Source organism: Anopheles funestus, chromosome 2RL (assembly GCF_943734845.2).
Source record: "Anopheles funestus chromosome 2RL, idAnoFuneDA-416_04, whole genome shotgun sequence".
Taxonomy (NCBI): Eukaryota; Metazoa; Arthropoda; class Insecta; order Diptera; family Culicidae; genus Anopheles; species Anopheles funestus.
The window spans coordinates 27001822-27023936 of NC_064598.1; the positions used below are offsets into that span (position 1 = coordinate 27001822).

The 22115-nt window shown below is 40.3% G+C and overlaps 2 protein-coding genes across 4 annotated transcripts; one reads left to right on the forward strand and one right to left on the reverse strand.

The window, feature by feature from the left end:
• Positions 1-4186: 4186 nt before the first annotated feature.
• Positions 4187-4771, reverse strand: LOC125765352 (protein chibby homolog 1). Its single transcript, XM_049430376.1, has 2 exons — positions 4669-4771; positions 4187-4608 (listed from the first exon to the last, which is right to left on the reverse strand). The coding sequence occupies exon 2, from the start codon at positions 4552-4554 to the stop codon at positions 4204-4206; it is 351 nt and encodes a 116-aa protein (XP_049286333.1). The 5' UTR covers positions 4555-4608; positions 4669-4771; the 3' UTR covers positions 4187-4203.
• A 159-nt stretch (positions 4772-4930) lies between these two features.
• Positions 4931-9382, forward strand: LOC125765316 (sodium channel and clathrin linker 1-like). 3 transcript variants are annotated; one of them, XM_049430325.1, is made up of 5 exons: positions 4931-5317; positions 5461-5731; positions 6082-6617; positions 6947-7011; positions 8457-9382. In XM_049430325.1, exons 1-5 carry the CDS (start codon positions 5045-5047, stop codon positions 8734-8736), a joined length of 1425 nt encoding a protein of 474 aa, XP_049286282.1. In that variant the 5' UTR covers positions 4931-5044; the 3' UTR covers positions 8737-9382. The 3 variants fall into 3 exon arrangements, with proteins under 3 accessions (XP_049286282.1, XP_049286283.1, XP_049286284.1); XM_049430326.1 differs by having other exon boundaries at positions 6082-6494; XM_049430327.1 differs by lacking the exon at positions 8457-9382 and adding an exon at positions 7181-7444.
• The last annotated feature ends 12733 nt before the right edge of the window (positions 9383-22115 follow it).

Genomic DNA, 22115 nt, shown 5'->3' on the forward strand with positions numbered 1-22115 from the left:
GAATGTGGCCCTGATTATCGGACGCTTTCGGATTGCATGGGGAGGTTGATATGGGGTTAAGATAGAAGAGCTTAGCGTGCCTTCCCCCCCTCGCTTGAGGATCCAACGGCGCCACACAATCGGCATGATTACGGGTTTTTGGTGAAATGTCCGATGACCGATGGCATTTTTTGGCCGGGGGAGGGAAGGAAGGGAGTGTTGTACTGGTGGGTTGGATGTGGTCCGGCATCATGTCTGCCGCCAGTTTGAAGAAGATCCTCGAACGGTGTGGTAGCTCTGTCAGTGTCCTTTGTATGCGCTTGGCGACAACCGTTCGTGGAATTAGTCCTCCAAGCAAAACCGGTCGGATGTTTCATTAGAAAACCTCAAGGCACTATTCACTGCCATCGTTGAGAGGTAATAATGGCGAGAGCGTACTTTCTACTTCTGATAACTTTGTTGTGTGACTTTCGAATCATTCTAACTGGTTTAATTGCATCCATTATTTTGTAAATTATTGGTGAGTTGGAAACACATTTTGTGTAAGGTCAGGGAGAAATAATTTGGAGGCATCTTAAACACAAAAAAAGTTTAAATTTTTTACAGTGCATAATAATAGACAATTGATTTAAATTGAATGTTGATCTTTTTAAATGTTTAAGATACTCAAATAAAAAAACCTTTTCCAATCAGTGCCCGACAAGTCAACCGAGAAAAGGACCCTCATTAATCAGAAGGATGAAGATTACGAAATCAAACATCGAACATGGTTCGAATCCCCGGGAAGTCAGTTGTCTTTTACGTTGTTTGAAGATCAATTTAGATGACATCAATGTCAGGAGCGTGAAATTGCGATTCAATCGTCAAAAAAAAAAAAAAACGCTAAACAGATTCCCAAACAACCGTAAAATTTGGTGCGATTGGCCTGGGTTATACTCAAAGCTATACGAAAGATTTAACTGCACCTTATGCAACCTATTAGGTTGATAGAAAAAATCCAACAGTTTTGGATAAAGTTCGAAACTTTAGTTATTTAGATTCGATTTAGAATTTAGATCGATTTTCCACAATTTTTTTATGTGTTAACACTAATGCGTTTTAGAGGAGCTGTAAAAGTAAGTTTCGCAATGAAGAAATGTTTGTATTATATTTCAACCAAGTTCGCGCCGTTTTGGAGAATTCCTACAGAGGTCTACATTGTACAATGTATTGTCCTGTTAAAACACTTTTTAATCAAACCTCACCGTGTTTGGTCGCTGACTAGCTTAAAACGGCATACCTAATTGCAGAATGAATTCGCATTTAATGACCGATCTTATGAAAGTAACTCATGATAAACGATTTCTTTCCAGTCCCACCAAATGCACAAATCATGCTTGCATGTTTTCCCGTTAGTTTTGGATTTCGTTTGCGATTTCGATTGCTCATCTCCAATCCAAAGTGTCTTATTATTTAACAGAGATACATGATACTTAATGAGACGAATTGAACAATGATAAATCATATTATTATTGAAGTCCATTGTCAGTGCTCCATATATTGAATATAAAAAATACGACATTATCGATATAGTATTCATAAAATGAAGCCATTCACGGTTAAAGGTATCACTATTGGTTCAACATATTGATTACTAAACCGATAGAAAATTGGAAATATCTTTTATTTCCCCAACCCAATATTTTATGCTAGAATAGCACGCTAGTTCCAATCCACTCACTAGCTTCCGTTAAAGAACGATGCTTAATTTAAAGGAAGCTTTACCCACCGCACAAGTATGATGCCCAGCAAAAGCAGTCATCTCGTCTCATACATAATTGCTTTCCCGGTAGCATCTTTTCCTGCCACGGTGGAATTGAGTTTTGCGTAGGTACATACGTACAGCAAACGCTAACGAAAATGAACCTGTGGCTTTGGAAATTGCAATTTATCGGGTGGGAAATCGAACAAATCTTCCCAATATCCTTACCGTGTGCGTAGCGTAGCGGTTGAATTGGGAACGATCGAATCGATCGTACCCAAGCAAAATGCCGGGAGCATTAGAAATCTTTTAGTAGTTGGCCGGCTAATAAAATCATTCCCATCGGACCGTATACGGTGCTGGTGCAAAAAGGGGAAAGCTTTAGCTGGACTGGGTGGCCGGTCAGAATTACATCATCATCATCATCATCATCATCATCAGTTGGTTATCGGATAGAATATGTGTGTAGGGGGGTAGTGTCTGCCTTGTCTGTTCTGTTTAGTTGGTAACTGTTTATTGTGGAAGAAGTATATTTATTTGGATTCCTTTTTATTTTAACCAAAGCGAGAAAGTGAATGAAAATATACAAAAAAGTACTTATTGTTACAGTAAAAGTCCAGTCAAAAAGATATGTAAAAACATTTAAACGAAACCCATCATTCCAAACACATATGAACAAGAACTCATTGTGGCAAAAGCTACGTGTGGTCTTTCCCATATCCCTATTGGGTTGTATCCTTTTTTTTGTAAAACGCTAATAGTTTTCTTCGGAAATCAACGAAACCCGGTCGGACTGTGGGTGTGGGATTGCTTTCATTCGCGAAACGTTTTCGAAGCTGTTGAATACTAAAAGGTACACACAACAAACCTCCCGCCTCCCCAAAACCGAAACAGACGGAAGGAAAGTTCGCCATGAGAACTGACCGTACTGGTAGCGAATTTGCGAATCCGGTGCAGGTCTCGTTTACCTACGCGCGATTGTCTCGTAGGGAAACGTAGGCTGATGTGGTTCTGACCTGTAATGTAAATTTTTTCGACCATGGTTTACGTCTGATTTTGTTTTTCGTTCCTTGTTTTTGTGACCACTCGTTACAATGTATACGGTGTTGTGGGAACATTTTTGCTAAAATGCCATTCTTTCTACCACCGGAAGCTTCATTCCGGTAGGTTGTTAGTTTTTTTGTTTTGGTATTTGCTTGAGATTCATTTTTCGTAGTCGTATGGTGAGATGTTTGTGTTGGTTGTCTTTTTTTATATTAACATACAGCCTCCATTTTGTGGCTGTTTGCAATGGTAGCATGAAGCTGGATGGGAATGATGGCCAGAACGGTTCTGCCATTTGCTACTTTTTTTTATTTAGTGAAGTGAAAGTGAGCAAGGAACAAGCTGAAAAAACACGGAGGTAGAATGTAATGGACACCCTGCTGTACAATGCAGGCATGAAAGCTTCACGGAAAGCGAATTACAAACGTACCGTTTTGGTAAAAGCAAACCAATTCCAAAGTTCCGATCATTTTTATGGTTTGTTAATCAACCGATTTTGAATGGTTTTGAAGGCTAACGGAGCGATTAGCATTTTATTCATTGTTCAGCAAACGATTTACTGTTTTTGGGATAATGAAATGTGATGCGTAGTTAAGTGTATATTTCAAAATTTTTTCAGCTTCGTACAACGTTTAAGCTTTGCTTATAATATTTCCGTTATATTGGTGTGTTTATACATTATTTCTCGTTATTGTCCGATTTACTAGAATTTTTAGATTTTTAGAAAAAGATTTCTCACAATGAATTTTTATTTTATTTTATTCGGTGCAATGGATGAATGCCATCGTAAAAGTTTGTGAATATACGGGTTGGTTTAGTTTTTGTTTATGTTTTGTTGGGGTTTTCGACAGGTGTTGCCAGTAAGTTTGCTTCAACAAGTGCGGGCAGTGCGTCAAAAAAAAAAAAACGAAAAAAAAATTTACCACCAAGAAACACATATTTTATTGCACTGCGTGATGTGCCCAATATCCATAGCCTGAGTTTTGTTCATGTTAACTCATGGTCTTGTTAAAACGATTCCGTTTAACCAGCTCCTGGTAAGAAAGTACGCGAAAAGTTCCCTTTCACCATGCGGATAATCAACGTAAGAAAATTCTTATAAATTAATTATTAGTACCTAGTGGAGGCGCCCGGTGGTATATGTGATAAACGGCGTCTATTCCACACGACAGCACCGGGAATCAAATCATGATCGCTAAGGTTGTTAAGGCTAGACGAAAATAGTACTTAATTTCCAGTTTAAAAATATGTATGTAAAGGATATTTTTCGTTTTATTAAACTACCATATATTGCATTATTGAAAAAAAATAATATGCTTTTAAAAAAATGTAGGCACAAACCTATTCCAAATTAATTCGAAAAAAGGATTTCACGCGTAGCGTTAAAAAACGTGTCCATCAATTAAAAAAAAAACGCATCACTCATCGTATCGTTCCACTCAGTGGGTTTTAATCTCATTCAGCTCGATCACATTCTCCGTCAGCAGATCGACCAGGACGTCGAGCTTCACCTGCAGCATGTTGTTCTCCTGTTCGAGCGTTTTCATACGCCGCTTCATGCGCAGCAAATCGTCCGTCAGGTTGACGCCAGGCCCGGACGATGTTGAGCCGCCCGGCTTCAACCCATTCAGCCAGACGCCATCGATGAAGCAGAGCTGCTTATCGACCAGATTCAGCGTAATGGTACGGAAATCGTCCAAATCTTCGGCCGGCGGTGGACAGCCAATGTTTAGGCGCTGGCTGCGTGGTGGTGCAACTTTCGGTGCAAATTTCTTTTGAAAAATAGGCATCGTTGTGTTGTTCCGTACGTCCGCGTAAGGTAGATAGATGGCCCGCAAAATGGTCTACGACGAAAAAAAGGTACTGAAGGATTGTTGTTTTGCAGAAGGTGCGTGTGAAGTTACCTGTGGTGTTAATCCTCTGTCGCTATAATCTGTTGGACGCGTACGCTTTTGCCAGCTGTCAATAGGGCTATCGGTTTGACGTTATATGAACGAAAAAGGGTTGGCTTTTACCTGCTGTCAAACGCGTAGTAGCGAAACTGTTTGTAGCACGGCGCTTAGCAACCGTCGCTAAACGAACATGCTTCCGTTGCCATGGTGACGTTTGTAGAAACACAAACAAAAAAAGCGAAATTGAGCATACGATGCTCTCAGTGCAAGTTTGATATTCCGTGATGGTGGTGCTTTTTTTAAAGAAATATTTCATTAATAAATTAAAACTTAAATAAAAAAAATACCAATATTATCATACCACCGATTGGGTGTCTTTTGTTCTGTAATGTCGGTTGCGATTCCCGCACCACACACAAAAAGAAGTGGTGAAAAATGTGATTTACTGACACAATTTAACGAACTTTATCGCAGCATCGAACAGGAGGTACGTTCCCATCGTCACGAACACGAACGGATCCGTACGGATCTGCAGAAGCAGCTTGAAGCATTAGGTCCGGTGTACGGCCACGACACGGAACCGGTTACCGAACCGGATTACAAACGTGTCAGCGATGAAGTGATCCGGAACCAGCAGAATCAAATACAGCTGATCAAAGAGGTTCGTTTCCTTGGTGGCTTTACGTGGTGCTCCGGTATCAATATAAATGCATATACCCGTACTGTTCAACATAAACATTCGGGATTGGTTCATGGCTCTTTTTTTTCACCCTCTGCTCGCAATCGCTATCAATGCAAAAACAGGAAAAAGAAACATTCGAGAAGCTGTGGCAAAGCTCTCAGCGTACCATCCGTATATTGGAGCTCGAAATTCACGAGTACCGAAGGCAGCTGAAGCAGCCTAAAGGTGTGCTTGACGCACGGCAACAGTACGCGGCAGCCGTACAGCTGCTGGAACAAAATCTGACGGGCGTTCGGGCGGCTTTGGATGAAAAAATTGCCGAAAACCGACACCTGCAGCGTGAACAGCAGGCGGCAACGGAACGGGTGAAGGTTTTGCAGGAAGACGTGCAAGGTAGGTATGTTGAAGGGGAGGAAAATGGGGGAGTGGGATCCGTATGTAAATGATGTGCGACGGCAACCATCGCGGGACGGGGATTAGAGTTTGCGATCCGGTTACGGCATGACACAAGCCGTAAGAGCTGCTGTCATTCCCGGGGATTTGCACCGTAAACTGTTCTTGTTCACCGCTAACGTCACTTTTCATTTTTCCTTCTTTTCCACTGTTTTTTTGGGGAATGGTGATTTCCTCTCTATCTCTCTCTTTCTCTCTCTCTCTCTCTCTCTCTCTCTTGGTATTGTTGGCGTTTGTGTGTTTATTCAAATCACACTGGATGCGGAATTTTCACACCCCTTGGCGTGCAGCGCAACAGCGAGAAACGGAAGCGCTAACGAAGGCAATCGACGAGCTGCGGACAAGCGAGTGTCAGCTGCGCACCAATCTCGACCGTACGATGCGGGATAAGTCCGAGCTGGAGACGCTGCTCGATACGGCTGCCGCACTGGCCCGGCAGCACATGAGCCGTGAAAATCTTGCCCTCGCCAAGGTCCAGGAAGCACTCCAGCTGGCGGACAGTGCGATCGAGGAGAAAAATTGTATCGTACGGCGTGAGCAGGATGCTCGCGAAGAATGTGACTTTCTGGCCTCGACCATCGGCCAGGTAATGGAGGAAGCGGCACGCAAGGTGGAACACGAGCTCGGTGGACTACGGAGCGGGTACGAGCGGCGAATAAGCGAACTGGAGCAAACGCTTGATCAAACCCGGAACGCACTGGAGGTACAGACACAACGGACCGGCCAGGCCGAAACAAGGGCCCGTACCGTGGAGGAAAAGTTCCGTACGTTGCTAAAAACGAACCAAAATCTCGACACCGATCTGCGGGCAGCTTCAAAGATGATTGTAAGAGAAAGCTTCTGGTAGATATATTCAAGGCTGACCGTTATTGTGTCGCATTTCCTCTAGCATTTGTGAGTGGAATTTCCCGGTTTTTTTTTCGTCTTCTGTTCACCTCCACCAGTAAGCAATATCGGGCAATACCACCGATATGCAGATCGGTGCGATAATGCTGAGTAGAGCTTATGCATCTTCCCAAATGCTTATGGTACCGTAATAACGGAAAGCAATTCTAGACTACCGACACACCGGTGGGGGTGTCGTTGAATTTGTAGGGAGTTTTATTTTTATTAAAAAAGAAAAAAACGCAACTACATCTCGATTTTATTTTGCAGATCGAAATGGAACTCAAGCTGGAAGCACTTCAAAAAACGATGGCCAAAGAGAAGGAAACAAATCGGTAAGTGGAAGTGGAAGAGGAAATTGGTGTTCGCTGCATTTTTTTGCTCGATTTTCCATCGCAAACACACGAACCAGCGAGGTTTGTGTTGGAGGATGGAATTGTCGTTCCTGCTTTTGGTACCGTTACCTCATATTTTCCATTATCGTTTATTAATGAGCAAATCTAGAGTGAATGGAGTGTGCTCGAAATGGAATGTGGAATTTTTCGCTACCAAGCACTGATTTGTGGTTAGTTCCGATTGGTTCTCGAAGCAGTACGATGCTCACGATGGTTTGAGGAGGGAAAGGAAACTAAATTATCGTCAATATGGAAGAAGCGAATCTTTACGCGAAGCGATGCAGAACTTTGATCAGTAGTTGAATGTTTTGTAAATAGTTTTTTATTAATAATTTGTATAAAATTTATTTATTTTGCTAATTATCATTTTTAATACACTGGTTTCATTAAGTTAAATGCTCTTTAAACTCTAGAATCAAGTAATTTAAGAAATTATTATTAGAATAAAAAATCAAAAGTTTTATTACGTGTTTGATTTTGCATATTAATTCGATCGTTACTAATGACTGGTTTAGTAATTTTAATATTAAAACAAATTTCAAAGCAATTTAAAACTTTATTTTTACACTTTCTATCTTGTGTTGATATAGCTCCCCTGGATCAAATAACTCCTCAAGTTCAAATGGTAATAAAATATGATTGAAAAAAAACCTCATTCAATTACATCGTTCGCCCTCGATGTAATGCACAGAAACAATCATGTATTTATTACACGTTCGAATTATTACCCATAAAACAGTACGAATGATAATTAAAAGCAAATACAGTTGTTTGCAAGAAACGAAGTTTGCCATAACTCCTGCCTCTAGTACCATTTCCTTTCCGCAAAGGCCAATAAAGTCCGATAAGGAAGGCACATATAAATTATCGAAACGAAAAGCGATCTTCCCGACAATTGTTGAGATTGTACGGTCCTGTGGTAACGCTTGCTGAACGGCACACATCCTTTTGCATTGTGTCGTACGGGAAGAGATACTCCCGTCTGTGCTAAATGTGGAACTGACCGAGTGCATCTCGGCGTATGTGTAAGCGTTCGTTTTTCACTGTGTCCGATACGGGTTTCGATCGTAGAAGCATGCAGCATACATATCTCTTACTTTATATTGTTTACTTGTTTTTTGTTCCCCTATCCATTTTTGTTCCATCCACTACATCTATCGTCGTCCATTCTTGAAGACCCTTGCGTGAACGTTGGGCAGGAAGTGTGGGACGATGCATCCGCAACGCAAAACCCTTAACGTCCTCGATGCTCGATGCGTTGTAGAAGCTTACAAACCCACTGCACTTGGCCTTGATCGTTACAAATTCTTCTTATCTTGTTTTTTTTTGTTCCATTTCTAATTATCACTTCCCGTCCCCGGTGCGGCAAAAAAAAAACACTCTAGAGCGTGCAGTGCCCGAGAGGAAGACCTGCAGCGTCTGCTGGCGAACAGTGAACAGCTGAAGGAGCGCTGGAAGCGCGAGATGCTTTCGGTAACTGACGAGCTGCGGCGTAAGATAGAAACGATGCAGCGAGAGAATTGCAAGCTGACAGCGGAAAACAATCAATTAAAGGATCAGCTATTAATGGCATCGTCACCGATGGAGGCGCCCAGTCGTTTGGATGGAGGCGCCCAGTCAGTGATCATCGCTAGTACTGGACCAACGACGAACGGTCGGCCCTGAGAGATACTTAGTAATAGAGAGACAGAGAGCGGTATAATTGGTGGGATACGGCTTTTGCGGTGTAGCTTCCGTCCACCGTCCGGAAAGTAAAGTCCTTCAACTGAGCTGAGAAGGATGAATTCCATTAGCGTGAGAGGGGCTGGCTGGTTTCTATTATCAGGATGGATACGCACGCATCTAGGACAAACAAAACCTCGCGGGAGTTGTAATGATGTCAAGTTTACTGAAGGAGGTTACGTTCTATTCGTAAACACAATTGATCAACAAACACGTAATTGATGCACAGCGTACCATTGTACGGTCCCGGTTTCTGGCCGAAAGGGTGATACTTACTTACCGTGTGTCTATGGGACGCTTTCCATCATCAATAGCGAGCTGGAAAGGTGGCGGGGAGGGGGGGAGTATGCTTTATTTTGGGAGGAAAAAGTTTTCCCGTATCTATGTCAGTGATATTGAACCCTATCTGTATCTTTTATTGAATCTCGTATGGTCGTAATTAGGCGTAATCAGAGCAGTAATGAGGTTTTCTCTTCCCGAATGGAGAAAACTTACCGTTTATGGGATGATAATTTTTGGAAACATTTCTCTTAGTACTAAAAAGATGTATTAAATGAAACGTGTAATAAAGTTAAACTTTTTGGATAAAGTTTTTTTTCTATGAAATTGATCGTTTTCATATTCTATTAGTTTCATTGGTGATTGGTTCTGAATAAAGGAGACTTCATAAACCTACAATAAATTATATTACGAATTAAGTTTCGGAAATGTAAATATCACCAGGTGACTTAATGTAAGAGGGATGACATTTTTGTACAAAATTCATAAATTGCAACTAAAATTATGTTTTTTTTTCTAGAATATTACCTAAAACAAGTTCAATCGGTATAGAATATGAGAATAAAAATGTTGAAGAAATTTTATGTGCATTATGTAGTTTTTTTACATGTTTCGAACGACGAATTTCTCACCCTTAAAATGGATGGCGCTCAAGTCGTTTGTTTATACTGCGATGAAGCCCTATTGAGGTTAGCATGGAATCGCCATTGGCACAGAATTTGGTGGTAGTAACGCCATCCATTTCAGAGCGAATGATATTTCTAGTCTAATAGTAAATCGACTTAGTATTCATTTAATGTTAGTATATCAGTTAATATCCCGGTGGTTTAATTGTAGGATCGCATCGTATCATCCAGAAATGGAACCTCAGTCACGTAGGATAAGTCAGTCAAAACTTAGAGGAACTCAGTACCCGCCAAGATATCCTCGTGAGCCCCTATGTAGATGGGTTTATCATAAACACACCTTTCTGAAAAAAAATATTAAAATCTTTCTTTTGATATATTTTGCCATTGGAAAACAATTAAAACCCGCTTTAAAACTCTTAAAAACAAGATAAATTTCTTGAAGTAAACTATTTGAATTATAAATGTAAAACTTTCCACCGTTGGAAACATTTGCGCGAAAACAGCATTACGCGTTTAACTACTGGTTTTGCGCCAACAGTTTTTCTATGGTACATTAATTTCTTTCCCCAAAAAAAGAAAAAAACAAACTTCTACCATCACTGCACGGGGGATAGAATTTATGAGATCGTTTAATCTTAACCGATTTTACCGCCAGTTAGGGGAATGAATAATAATGTCTTTGCTGCAAAGAAAGTTTTACGCCACCAGTATCAACCACACTGGAGATTATGTGGAATGCAGTCGGTGCATCGTGCAGCAAAAGACTCATGGAAACTTTCCTTACGGTGTGCCGTTTTTGGTGGCACCAGAACGATGGGACCTGTTTGACTTTGGCGTCACATTCCTTACGAGACGGTAGCAGACGCGGCTTAAGACGTATCCTATTGCGTCCGGAGCAGCCAGTTTCGAAACTTACACAGTAACTGCCGTCAGTTAGCTAGGCAGGCAGTCAATTTAATTGTTTCCAAGACGTGTGCGACCGTGAGCTGTTTGGGTGGTCTGTATGTGCGTGTGCTTTTGGGGACGGTCGGTGACACACGGGAAGTTAGTTTACGAAAGGCTGCTGTCTGCACGTTTTGTGCTGAAATGCGGGCTTTGGGAGTTGGTTGAGTATAATCGTATTTGTAATCTTGCCATCGTTCAAGCGGTTCCTATGACGCTGGTGGTAGCTTTATCGTTTAGATGCAACTTTTTGGTGTTTGATAAAGTGCATCCTTCGGCACGGAGTCGCGCAAGTTCCAATTGGAAGTGAACGTTGTTGTTAATTGCATTGTTGTGCTGTACGTGGTGAAGATATAGACGAAATTTGTATACAGAACAATGTACGGTAGAAACATAACATGATAATAATAAAAATGATAGTAATTGTCCTATTTGGAAAACCTTGTAAAATTGGAATTGGATTGCCCTTTAAAACAACAAATTGAATAGTATATTTCGAATGAGTAGAATATCTTTTTATTTTCGACCACTTTTCAGTGTCAATTTGCACTTGTGCACAGTTTTAACTTCCTGCAAAACACTTAAACATCCTTGCAGCGAAACGAGTGAAGTGTTCTCTCGAATGGAATGGTGCAACATGACACCGGGCTTTGTACCATTTTTAACCAAAAATTGTGTTACGCCAGGGCCTCATGTCTTCATGTCTTTACGTGCCATACAGCAACGAATCAGTACGTACGTGTTTTGTGTTGTGAGCATTTTCTAAAAAGTGCAAAGTTTTTTTTTCCTCTACCCAAAAAAAAACAGCTCAACACAACAATCGAACAAAAGCAGGTTTGAAATAGTCGCTGTAAAACAATGCTTAAGGGGAAAATAAAAGATACCATTCGGGTGGCCAGGTAAACCGGTTCGTTCTTTTCTTGCTTTTGGTAATCAGAAGATGGTTTTTTGTTTGGCAGATAGATAGATAAATATAGCGAGAAAGGAGACACAGAGAGAGAGAGAGAGAGAGGAAAGGAAATTGGTAAAGAAAAGTGTCATCACATCGTAAAACCTTTTCTGGAACGGATAACGAATGTCACGTACACTAGCACCGGACAATACTTTAGCAAAACGGGTCGCGGTTTTTATTTCTTCTTCCTTTGTTTTTTCGCTACTTGCCTGGCCACTTCAAGGGCATGACAGGTTAGTTGTGAATGGTGAAAAATAAAGCAAGAAGAAATCGAACTCGTATGGAGGTTTCGGTAAAATGGTACGATTGTAAATGTGTTTCATTACAAACGTGTGCGGGAATTAAGATTAAATGAAACAAATTTGTAGTAATTTGTCGTTTTGGAAAGTCTTCTTCTTCTTCTTTTGTTGTATGACACCCTCAAGAGAGGTCTTGTCCTGCCATTTCTAATTTTCCTTGACCTTATTTACCCGTTTAGTGAGATAGTCAGCCTTTGTGCTACGGGGGGACGATCGGAATGGGAATTGATCCCTGTATATCAATTCCCATTCCGATCGTCCCCCCGTAGCACAAAGGCTGACTGTCCAACTCAACCTCTATGCAGCTTGGAAATAGTTTTACTATTAGTCTTATTTTCTTCTACATTATCTGCACACGAAATATGTTGCTTAATATTATTTTAATATGATTAAAATTGGTGGGTTGAGTTTTGGGAAAACGAAGAAATTTAATTACTTTCAAAGAAGTGATATAGAAGAATCTTTTACTATATTTAGTGGTTGACTAAACTTATGCATATTAATCGATGAAGGCTGAACGGTGCATCAGGATCCGAAATTCCAATTTCATGCTAATAAAAACGAACTTTTCTTGCTATTTATCACCGGGCGTAAGTTCTATCGCTAAAGATCAATCATATACCACGGAGTGTTTCTCCCCTCACTTGTTTGGTGGAAGCAAGTCTCTGGTTTACAACTTCCAAAAGTCATAAACAGTAGCTCGAAACTAATTAAAACTTAAGACAGCGTGTTGCTCACACTGACGGACGTGTCATTGGACAATTTGACCAGGCGTCCCAGGCATGGGAGAACGAGTAGCCTTGATAGATGGGAAAAGGTTTTCACCGAGGTGGTTGGTTAGATTATACAGTTGAGCTGTGTTGGGGTTGTTTTGGTGCAGAAGATTTTTGGTGGCAATCGATTTTACCGGGTGCTAGCAGCATCTGGCGTACCGACGGGACAGCAATTCCAGTAAGCCTGCTGGTACAAAATGTATCACGACGACGACGACGACGCAAGAGGATGGGTTAAGCTGATACGTTATGCAGCTGGGAAAGTTTTCCCGACATTGGTGTATGGAAAACATTCATCTCCCCCCTAAATAGACGCAACTGTGATCAGGACGGCAGAAGGCTCCCAACCAGAAGTGCTGCAAAACGAAGAAGTTTTCCACCAACAACGCTTTCTAAGGGAAAAGTGCTTCACAAAGTGCTACACCGTTGTCGTTCGTGTCACCGGGGACACTGCATTGATGCGTTTTTCACGCGCGTTCAAGATTCAGCATGAGGAAGCGAATGTTTGGCTGTATGCGGGTTTATACGTTCGTTCGATAGGATGCTTCACAAAGAAGCTGCAACCGATGTGGGAGGCAAAAGGAACGAAAATGGAAGGAACAATATTCCTTACAATCATGCCGAGTATCCTGCTGGTAACAGAAGCAATGGAACGAACAAAATTGCGGTCGATAAATTTCTGTCTAGTGCACTTTTAATGCACGCCCCGTGGTTCCATAAATTCGATCTGGTGCTTTTTTGTTGTTGTTGTTGTTGCTATTATTTTTCTCGATCTTTGTGTTTTATGTTTCCAATAGTTTTTCTTTTCACCATTGGTCGTCGACGGAAGGTACGTTCTATCGGTGTGGATGCATCGTACGGAACCGGAGCAAAGCAAAGGAATCAGTAGCAGGTAATGGTGTTAGAGACAGTTGTGGGACAGTAGTATCTTGAGAATGTAAAGTAAAGTAAGGGAGCGAGAAAGACAATGTCTTTGTAACAGTTTTTGTAAAAGGTTTAAATTTCTGTTTATTTGATCTTCTTATCACGATTTACTATGAGAAGAATATTTTCGTGTTTTTATCAAATAAAAATCGCTTAGAAGTTTTGTTTAGTATTGTTGAATTCTAATATGGTTAAATAATATCATTCCGTTGAATCTAACCATTACACTCATAGGTACCACGTGTAATTCCTAGTCTAACCCCATTACTAAACGCTTAGCAATTGTCGCGTTTGCGAACGCAATGCAGAAAATTTTTGCAAAACTCCATATAAAAAAATTGCGAAAAGTCGCTACATGTGTATTTTCAGCGAAAAATCGCTATTTGAAGCGAGACTTGACGCTATGACAGTTTTCTGTAATGGCGGCCAGGTTAGCTCGATTTTGCTGGGAATAACAAGGCAAACAAATACAAATTCAAAAATGAGAAATGTTAAGTGTCATTAAATATTCAAAATTTTAAAATAATCCAGTGCCTTTTTATTTTCAAAAGCACGTACGTGTTGTATATAATTATTGTGAATGTAGAAACTATTTTTAAAACAGAAAGTGGTTTTAAATTCGGAGAAAATCTCACCTCGCGGACATTTCCCATAAAATTCTATAAATTTGCCAATCTCTTAAAAACTAATAAAAAAATTAAAAAAATTCTTAAAATTGGAAAATTTCCTAAGGCTATAGCCTTAGCTTTTTTTTGGAAAATTTTAGAAAAATTTTATTAATTAATTTATTACAATGCGAATAGATTGAATGAGTTTCGTTTCACTCAATTAATGCTTTAAATAAAAAAAAGAATAAAAACTAACCAAAAAATTAAAAAAAATCTAAAAATTTGAAAATTTCCCAAGGCTATAGACTTAGCTTTTTTTTGAGCAATTTTGCAAAATTTTATAAATTGATTTATTTTAATGTGAATTTGTTGAAATAAGTTTCTTTTCCCTCAAATAATGCTTTAAATAAAATAAAGAATAAAAAATAATAAAAAGATAAAAACAATTCTATAAATTTTTAAAATCTCCTAAGGCTGTTGCCTTAGCTTTTTCTGGGAAATGTAACAAAATTTAAAAATTGATGTATTTTAATGCGAGTTTGTTGAAATAAGTTTCTTTTCACTCATGTACTGCTTTAATTAAAAAAAAATAAAAAAAATCTTTAAATTTGAAAATTTTCTAATTTTGACAGCCTTGAAGTCGCACCAGAATCGCAAAATTATTTTGGAAAATTGAGCTACTTTTGTCGCGTTCGCAAACGCGACAATTACTAAGCATATAGCGCTTGCTTAGCAGTTCTAAGCTAAAATTAGCCTATGTATACTGGAGTTTTTCGGGGTTCTTAGAACATGGGATCGTCAAATTCCTTTATCATCATACACATTAGTCCAAGAGTTCTATTTCCGCTTTATAGATATTTCTTCAAGGTAATGCCTAAAAAGTAAGTGTTGCATCGAATAATATTTCACCGAGGATTTTTGTCTATTCTCGATAAAAGTCCATTCCGCTTCCGTGGTTAACATATTCATCTTACTGATATGTCTCAAAAAACACTTGAGAGACATCAAAATACACTAATGGATGTTCCAATTGTTAAAACGCTGAGATGCACCAGCGTTTGAGTTGGTAACATAAAAACATTTCTCATGCTTTCTCAATTTTTGCTCAATTTTGTCAATCAACGATCACAGCGGTAAAGATCAATGCGATGCAAAACTGCAAACATCGTACATTTGATCCAAATTCCATTGAAACTTGCTCAAACCCCCGTTTGTTGGCGCTATGTTTAAAAATAAGTTTGATGGTACCAACGCTCTTTCCAACGCCTAACCGGGATGTTGGGTCGGTGGTGCATACACCAGTTTCCAAAGTGCGGATTGATGATGCATCGATGAAATGCAATCGCTTCGTCCCTTCTCAGCAGCGCATCCGTCTGAAGATCCTTCGGGGCATTGGGAATTCTTAGCTCATGCTGTACCTTCGCATGGGCCTTTTGCTATCAACCCGACCAGAGTGGTAGGGTCGGCAGTGAACGTACGTACTGATAGTAGACCAAATTGCCATCTTCTTGGTGCATTCGTGCACCACATCTTCGGTCGGTAGAAATATTCCACCCAGGGTGCACACTGGGCCGGAAGTCTTGTGGGAGCGAAAGTAAAATGAATTGCACTCGAAGGAAATCTATGTTTGTTTGGGCTTCTGGCTTCTGGTTCCACCTGCACCCATCGATCCACTTCCTGCATCGCCGTCTGTGCGGTGAGCTCACTTGTTGGCTTCCATCCGTATCCGTTAGTTCGAAAGTTCGCAAAAGTTTCAGTGTAATGTTACACATACACATAAGGCCCCTATCACGTAAGGATGTGGAAGAAACAGAACGCAGGATATGAGCGTCCTTCCCGCTCGGGGCTAACGTTACGTAAAGGGAATCAACTGGTATCTAAAAAGGCTCCCCATCAGTGCTTCCACGGCACTGTATCTATCGGGTGGACGTGTGATCCAACCGGGTAACCCAATTGTCGGCAGGGTTGGTGAGTAAGTGATCCAAGTTTCCGGTGCCGGGAGAAAACATTCTCCGTAAGTCGCAAACTTTCGTACGAGCGGGCTTCGCTGAATCTACAATCAGGTCGTGTTGGGAGAAATAGAACCCTTTACCTCGTTCAACGCGAGGCTGACCATGAGAGGGCGTTTTTCCGACCGGGGTGTGTGTGGTAACTATTACTTTCCACCCTTGCCGGGAAGGCGAATGGGATGGAAAGTTTACAGATTATGTGCATTGAATTAACAATCATTGGACGACGTTTTGAAAGCGAACCTGAGGGTATAGGACAACATACAAAAAATGGATCCAAACCTAAGGAAAGAAGAAGGAAAAAAGTGGTAAGTTCCAATATATTATATCAGTAGTTCAACCGACTATTTGATGGCACACGGTGGTTGCAAACAATATGAGGTGATACGGAGGAAAGTTTTTACTAAATCTCTTCTTCCTAGAGCTTGACCGTTCGACCTGGGAATAGTGGCACCGCACCGCAGCACTGGGTCGATCAGTCTATAGCCATTCTGCACAACTTGAAAAGTAACCGATCGGTATGTATGTGTGCTAAATTGGCTATTAAATTGTAATGATGGTACCGAGCGTGGTCGGGAGTGTGTTCGAGGTCCGATCGAAAGGGTGATATAGAGTTTCGAATCAAATTACTTCTAGGTACGTTTTAATTGGAAACGGTCGCTTTGATAGAATGGATGTCCGGATATTGGATGGGCAGAGGTATACTCAGCTATTGCTCTGCGCCCATTATAAGACTGATATTATGTGCAAACATTGTACAGCAGGGGAATTTGTTGGTTGATAAATTTTCCCATCAGTTTTCGTACTGTTGTGATGTGGCAACAAGTGGCTCTTTAAAGTGGCTGTCATTTGTTTTGCAGTGGAAAGAAAAGATTCCATTTTTTTCTGCTGCAAGTATCCAAATCATAACATGGTTGTAAATCCCATTAAAAGCAATGTAACAACTGGTATGCAATTTATAATGCTACCTACGTACGATCAGCTCAAACACATGCAAAAACACACTCTTTCATAGAAACGTTGTACGGGCCACAGTTTCTCTGCACGCGAAATGCATCCCGCAAAGTGCAACCAGTATGGTACCCCGAAAAAAGAATATTCTTTCATGAATTTTAAAAAAGTGCAAGTGCACCACCACTTCTACCTCCAGACGCTTTTGATAAACGACACAAAACGTCGTCGGGCAGAGATGGAAGATGGCAAAATGGAACCCACCTGGGGGTCTGCGCCCGTACAAGAAGCGCAAATACCGCGAAATTGATAAACTTTTTGTAACCATGCGTTACGTTCGAATAGTGATGTAGTTTTTTTGTCTCTCTCTCTCTCTTCATTTCACTCCGAAAAGGAAGAATAGTTTTTGGTAAGAATCACAACACCCGGCAGTACTACTACGTTGCAGCACGATGAATGATGTTTTATAGTTAGGCGAACAGAAAATGGCGAACAAGTACTAAGTTGTGTAAAAGTACAACCAAGCGTTAGTGTTCGTGCTACGGGTGGAGAATATTTCAAGCATCAGCAGAACGTAACAGAAAGGTACCTTTACCACTGCAGATTGGTAATGATGATGGAGGAACGTGTTTTGCAGAACGCATTGTTTTGTAAGTAGCAAATCTTTTTACCTTCCAAAGTGATGTAATGAATGGTAGTTTTTGGTAGCAGGATGCACCATTGTGTTGCTGGAGAGATGCATTCTGGAATGGAATTATGATTGAAATATTTACGAAGGATTTTTGTTTTACATGGTGCACTCCACGTTAAAGCTTATTAGGGTATTAAGGAAAAATTAATTTATTGTTTTTTGTTTATTATTTATTAATTTAGTTACCTGCTTATAACAAAATTTGTGGCAAAATATTCTGCGTTGAATATAGTTCCAATATTCACATGGATGATTCTGAGACATGAATTTTGTTTCAAACTTTTCCAAATAGATTTACTTAAAGAAATGTTTTAATTACTTTGTATTTTTTTTCGATTAAATCGCCCTTTATGTAATCGTAATCTATGGTTAGGATGCTCCATTTTGTAGGTTTGTAAAATAAATTTCCGCTTCGATAATATTTCCCGCGCAAAGGTTTCCACATCCGCACCCACTTTTAAGCATTGCATACATTTAGGCGTAAACATTTTCTCACGATGAGCTTGCGAAACAGACTTTGGCGGTGCGGCTAAAAATGGCTTGTCGTGATATTATTTTCACCAAATGTAAACAAAAACATCAAGACCCTCTCTGTAGCAGATTGTAAATTCTGTCCTGGCACATGGTTCCATTTTTTTTTGGGGTGTTCATTTGCTGGCAACGCCTTAAGAGCCTATAAATAAGAACGTCGCCTTAAAGGACCTTTAGATTTTGTGGGGTTAAAGAGTCCCATCCCCAAAAAAAAAAGGATGAAAAGGAGGTGATAAAAAATGAAACAACGCACGTCAATGGCAGCGAAAGTGATCCATCCATCAATCATAATCAACCGATGCTATCAAACGATAACAATGTGTACTGCGCCCAGAGCGTTTGGTTGTTTGTGCGACCGAAACAGAATGTGGGTTTTGGATGCTGCGCCAGTGTATTGAAGGTGGGGACAGAAGTGTACGACGTCATCGTCACCGTCGTACACAAAACATCTTCGGGAGCCATTTCGGTTTGAATCCACCATCTCCTTCCCTCCTTCCCCGGTCACCACTTCTCCAGTAAGCAAGTAAACCAGAAAAAAACGTAATAAAATATGAAAGCAATCAGTTGACGGAGCAACAGAGGGAACCGAACAAGCTGCCAGGCTTCACATTAGACCGCGAAGAGATTAAATGCATTATTGATGAGATTGTGTGTGTTTTTTTCTGTGTGTGTGTATGCGTGTTCCGTCTTTCATCTTACACCCTTCACCATATCATCCCTTTCATATCATTGTCTGGGCGTATGTTGGGGATGATTATTTGCGTGTGTATGTGTTTTTCGCTGACATACGTCTACATAGTTCGACCACTTCGTTCGGGTTAAGCAGCATTTATCACGACCATTTATCATGGGTGAGCGGTGAAAATTAGATTATTAGAACCACAGACTCGATGCCGCAGCATGTGTGACATGATTTGCAAGAAAAATTGAAGCGTACAAAAGTGCACCAAGCATTGGTAGTTTGTTTTGTGTGGTGGACATCGCTTCCACAAGAAGGTTCTATGATAGTTAAGGGTGTTGCAGTAATAAGTGTTGTTTATATTTTTTCTGGCATTTCTAAGGTAGTTGTAGCACTGCTTATTACACGTTTTCCTGTTTTATTTCTCTAGTGAACAGAATATTATGAAAGAGCTCAAAGCTCCGACAGACAGAGGACATAATATTGAATTATAATGACTTTTTAGAATAATGACTAAAAAAGAGAAAGCTAACGATTTGCATACTTATGAAGATTGCAGGATTTAATTTAGTTTAATTCATTATTAAACTTAGGTAAACCTTTCAGAACCTAATTCATTCGCTTCATTTTAATTACTTAATTTAAGTATTAGAATTTAGATTATAATTTTTAAATTCATTTTAATTTCAAAATCACAGTTTGGAAGGTAATTGAGCAGTGATTTTTTAAAATTATCTTAAAAACTTATTCAGTAACTTAAACTAGTAATTAGACTTTTAACATAAAACATACAGCTGACGAACGAGGAAAAGGTGTAAATGGTATAATAAATAAAAAAACAGAAGAAAAGAAAAGTAAACAACAAAATAAACAACAAATAAAGTACTTCACGCCAATACAACATTCACCTTCAACTTCCGCATCTTCTCATCTCAGCATGGCGCTCTCATGCATTTGTTTGTGTTTCTTTTCCGTAGTTTTATGAAATGAGAAAACTTTACGCATCCCAAAATGTGAGTTTGACGAGTTTTTTATGTGTGTGTGTGTGTGCTGTGGCTTTATTTCATCATAATTGCAATATTTTTCTCAATCTTTATGATGCACATTATTACGACACATTGAGGTGCCAGTAATCGGCTTAGCGAGATTTTATTGAGAGCTTCGCGCCAACTGACGAGAGTGACAAAAAACTTATTAAATCGTATGTTTGGAAAACACTGAACAAATGCTAATAGCAAAGAAGGAGAAATAATTCCATTTGTAGTACACAAAAAAGTAGTTAAAAGGAACTATCGAAAACAAAGAAAAGCGCAACAGTCGACGAAGTAATGAGCTGGTAGTAGATAGTAGCATAAACAAACAGTACCAACTGAACGATTAAATCGAAAGTTCATTAAAATTGACAAGGTAGATTGGTGTAGTACATCGAAAATCTCGAATCGCTCAAGGAAATGTGTGGCAAGCAGCCGGCTGGAAGTTGGATAGGTAAGTGGACCAATAATTAAACCAACTTCAACATTGCCAAACACACAAATTGGCTAACATGGTTCGTGATGGACAGCAGACAACACTCGACCTGATGTTTATCGATCGGTTCGGTTCGCCTTCCTCGGCAACTACCGGAAGTTAGGGCACCACCGTGAGCACCAAAAAAACCGGCCGAAAGCGCAAATAGATGGTGAAGAAAAATTGGCAACAGGCGACAAATTGACAGACCACAATCTGTACGGCAAAGACAGATCGTTAAGAGATCGAACATGAGCTGACAAATTGTTCTTCGAGCGAATCAATAAACAAATAATAGCGAAAGCGAACGTATTCACGGCGTATTTGTTGTGCCATCGTACCAACGCAATGTTAAAGTTGAATGTTTTATGTGCTTTAAATGTTTTACCGGTATCGAATAAATGTATGTAGGCGAGCATTACCATCTTCAGCAGCAAAGTTTTGTTCATGTTCTCGTTGGAAAAAAAATGAGAAGGTAAAATAGACAACTGTGTTGTATTAGGATTCAAAAAAAGAAGGAAAATTCATGCAAACCACCAGTGTAACTTATCGCATCACAACCATTTCCATTCCCACCGTGCACGAGATGGATTTTCGGGGTAAAAATAACCTCTTCAACCTTCTTTCCCATTAAAACGAATTATGGTCTACCGTAGGTAGCCGGTGTGCTCTCCGATACGTCTAGGCACATTAATGTTTCACTTTGAAGCCGACCACGTATGTTACTATCGAGTGTTTAGGTTAGGCTGTCCAGCTTTATGCAGTGCACCATCCATGGAGCGAGAAAGTGTTTCATTCAACGCGCAGCAGATAGAAAAGAAACCACAGAGAAAATGAAGAAATATTCCAATACGGTTTGATTCGAGAAGAATTTGCCTCAGAAAGGGGGTGAATGGAAACATCGAGTAGACGCGAAAGAAGGGATTCAAATGAAGGAGATAAATCGTTGTGTGGTGGTGGTGGTGATGGTGGGTACTGCTCCAACCGAACCGGTGGCATACAGGCAGGTTACCCAGAACTGGCGGGAAAACAATGCTGCATAAGATACTTTCTCAGCTCACCCGTTTATTTTCCTTAGTACCTTAAGGAAACGTTGTGCAAAAAACCCTCTCCCCCCGACACCGAGGGCGTACTCGGGGTCTTTGGTTGTTGCTTGGGTGAACCACCGCAAAGATCGATGGATGTCTTGCGTTGGTTATGTCGGTGTCGGCATAAAGATGGATGGTGCGGCCGGTAAAAGGTGCACCGGGAAGCACGGCAAAAACGGTGTTTGGTAAGGGTTTGGCACTCGAGAACCACGTACCATGGTTGGTTTTTCGGCCTGAGCTGCTTTTGCTTAAGAGCACGAGCACGAGTTTCAAGCAGCATCTGGTTTTTGTAAAAAGGATTCCGTACTATACTGGCTGCTCACCAGCAGAAGAAGTGGTTTAGTAGCAATAGAATCGAATGGATCGTTTGACCTCGTGCGTGCGCACAGAACGCTGGTGTAGTTCTTCACGGACCTAGGTTAACAATAAATCTAAAGAAAATATATGCGTACCGCTTTCTG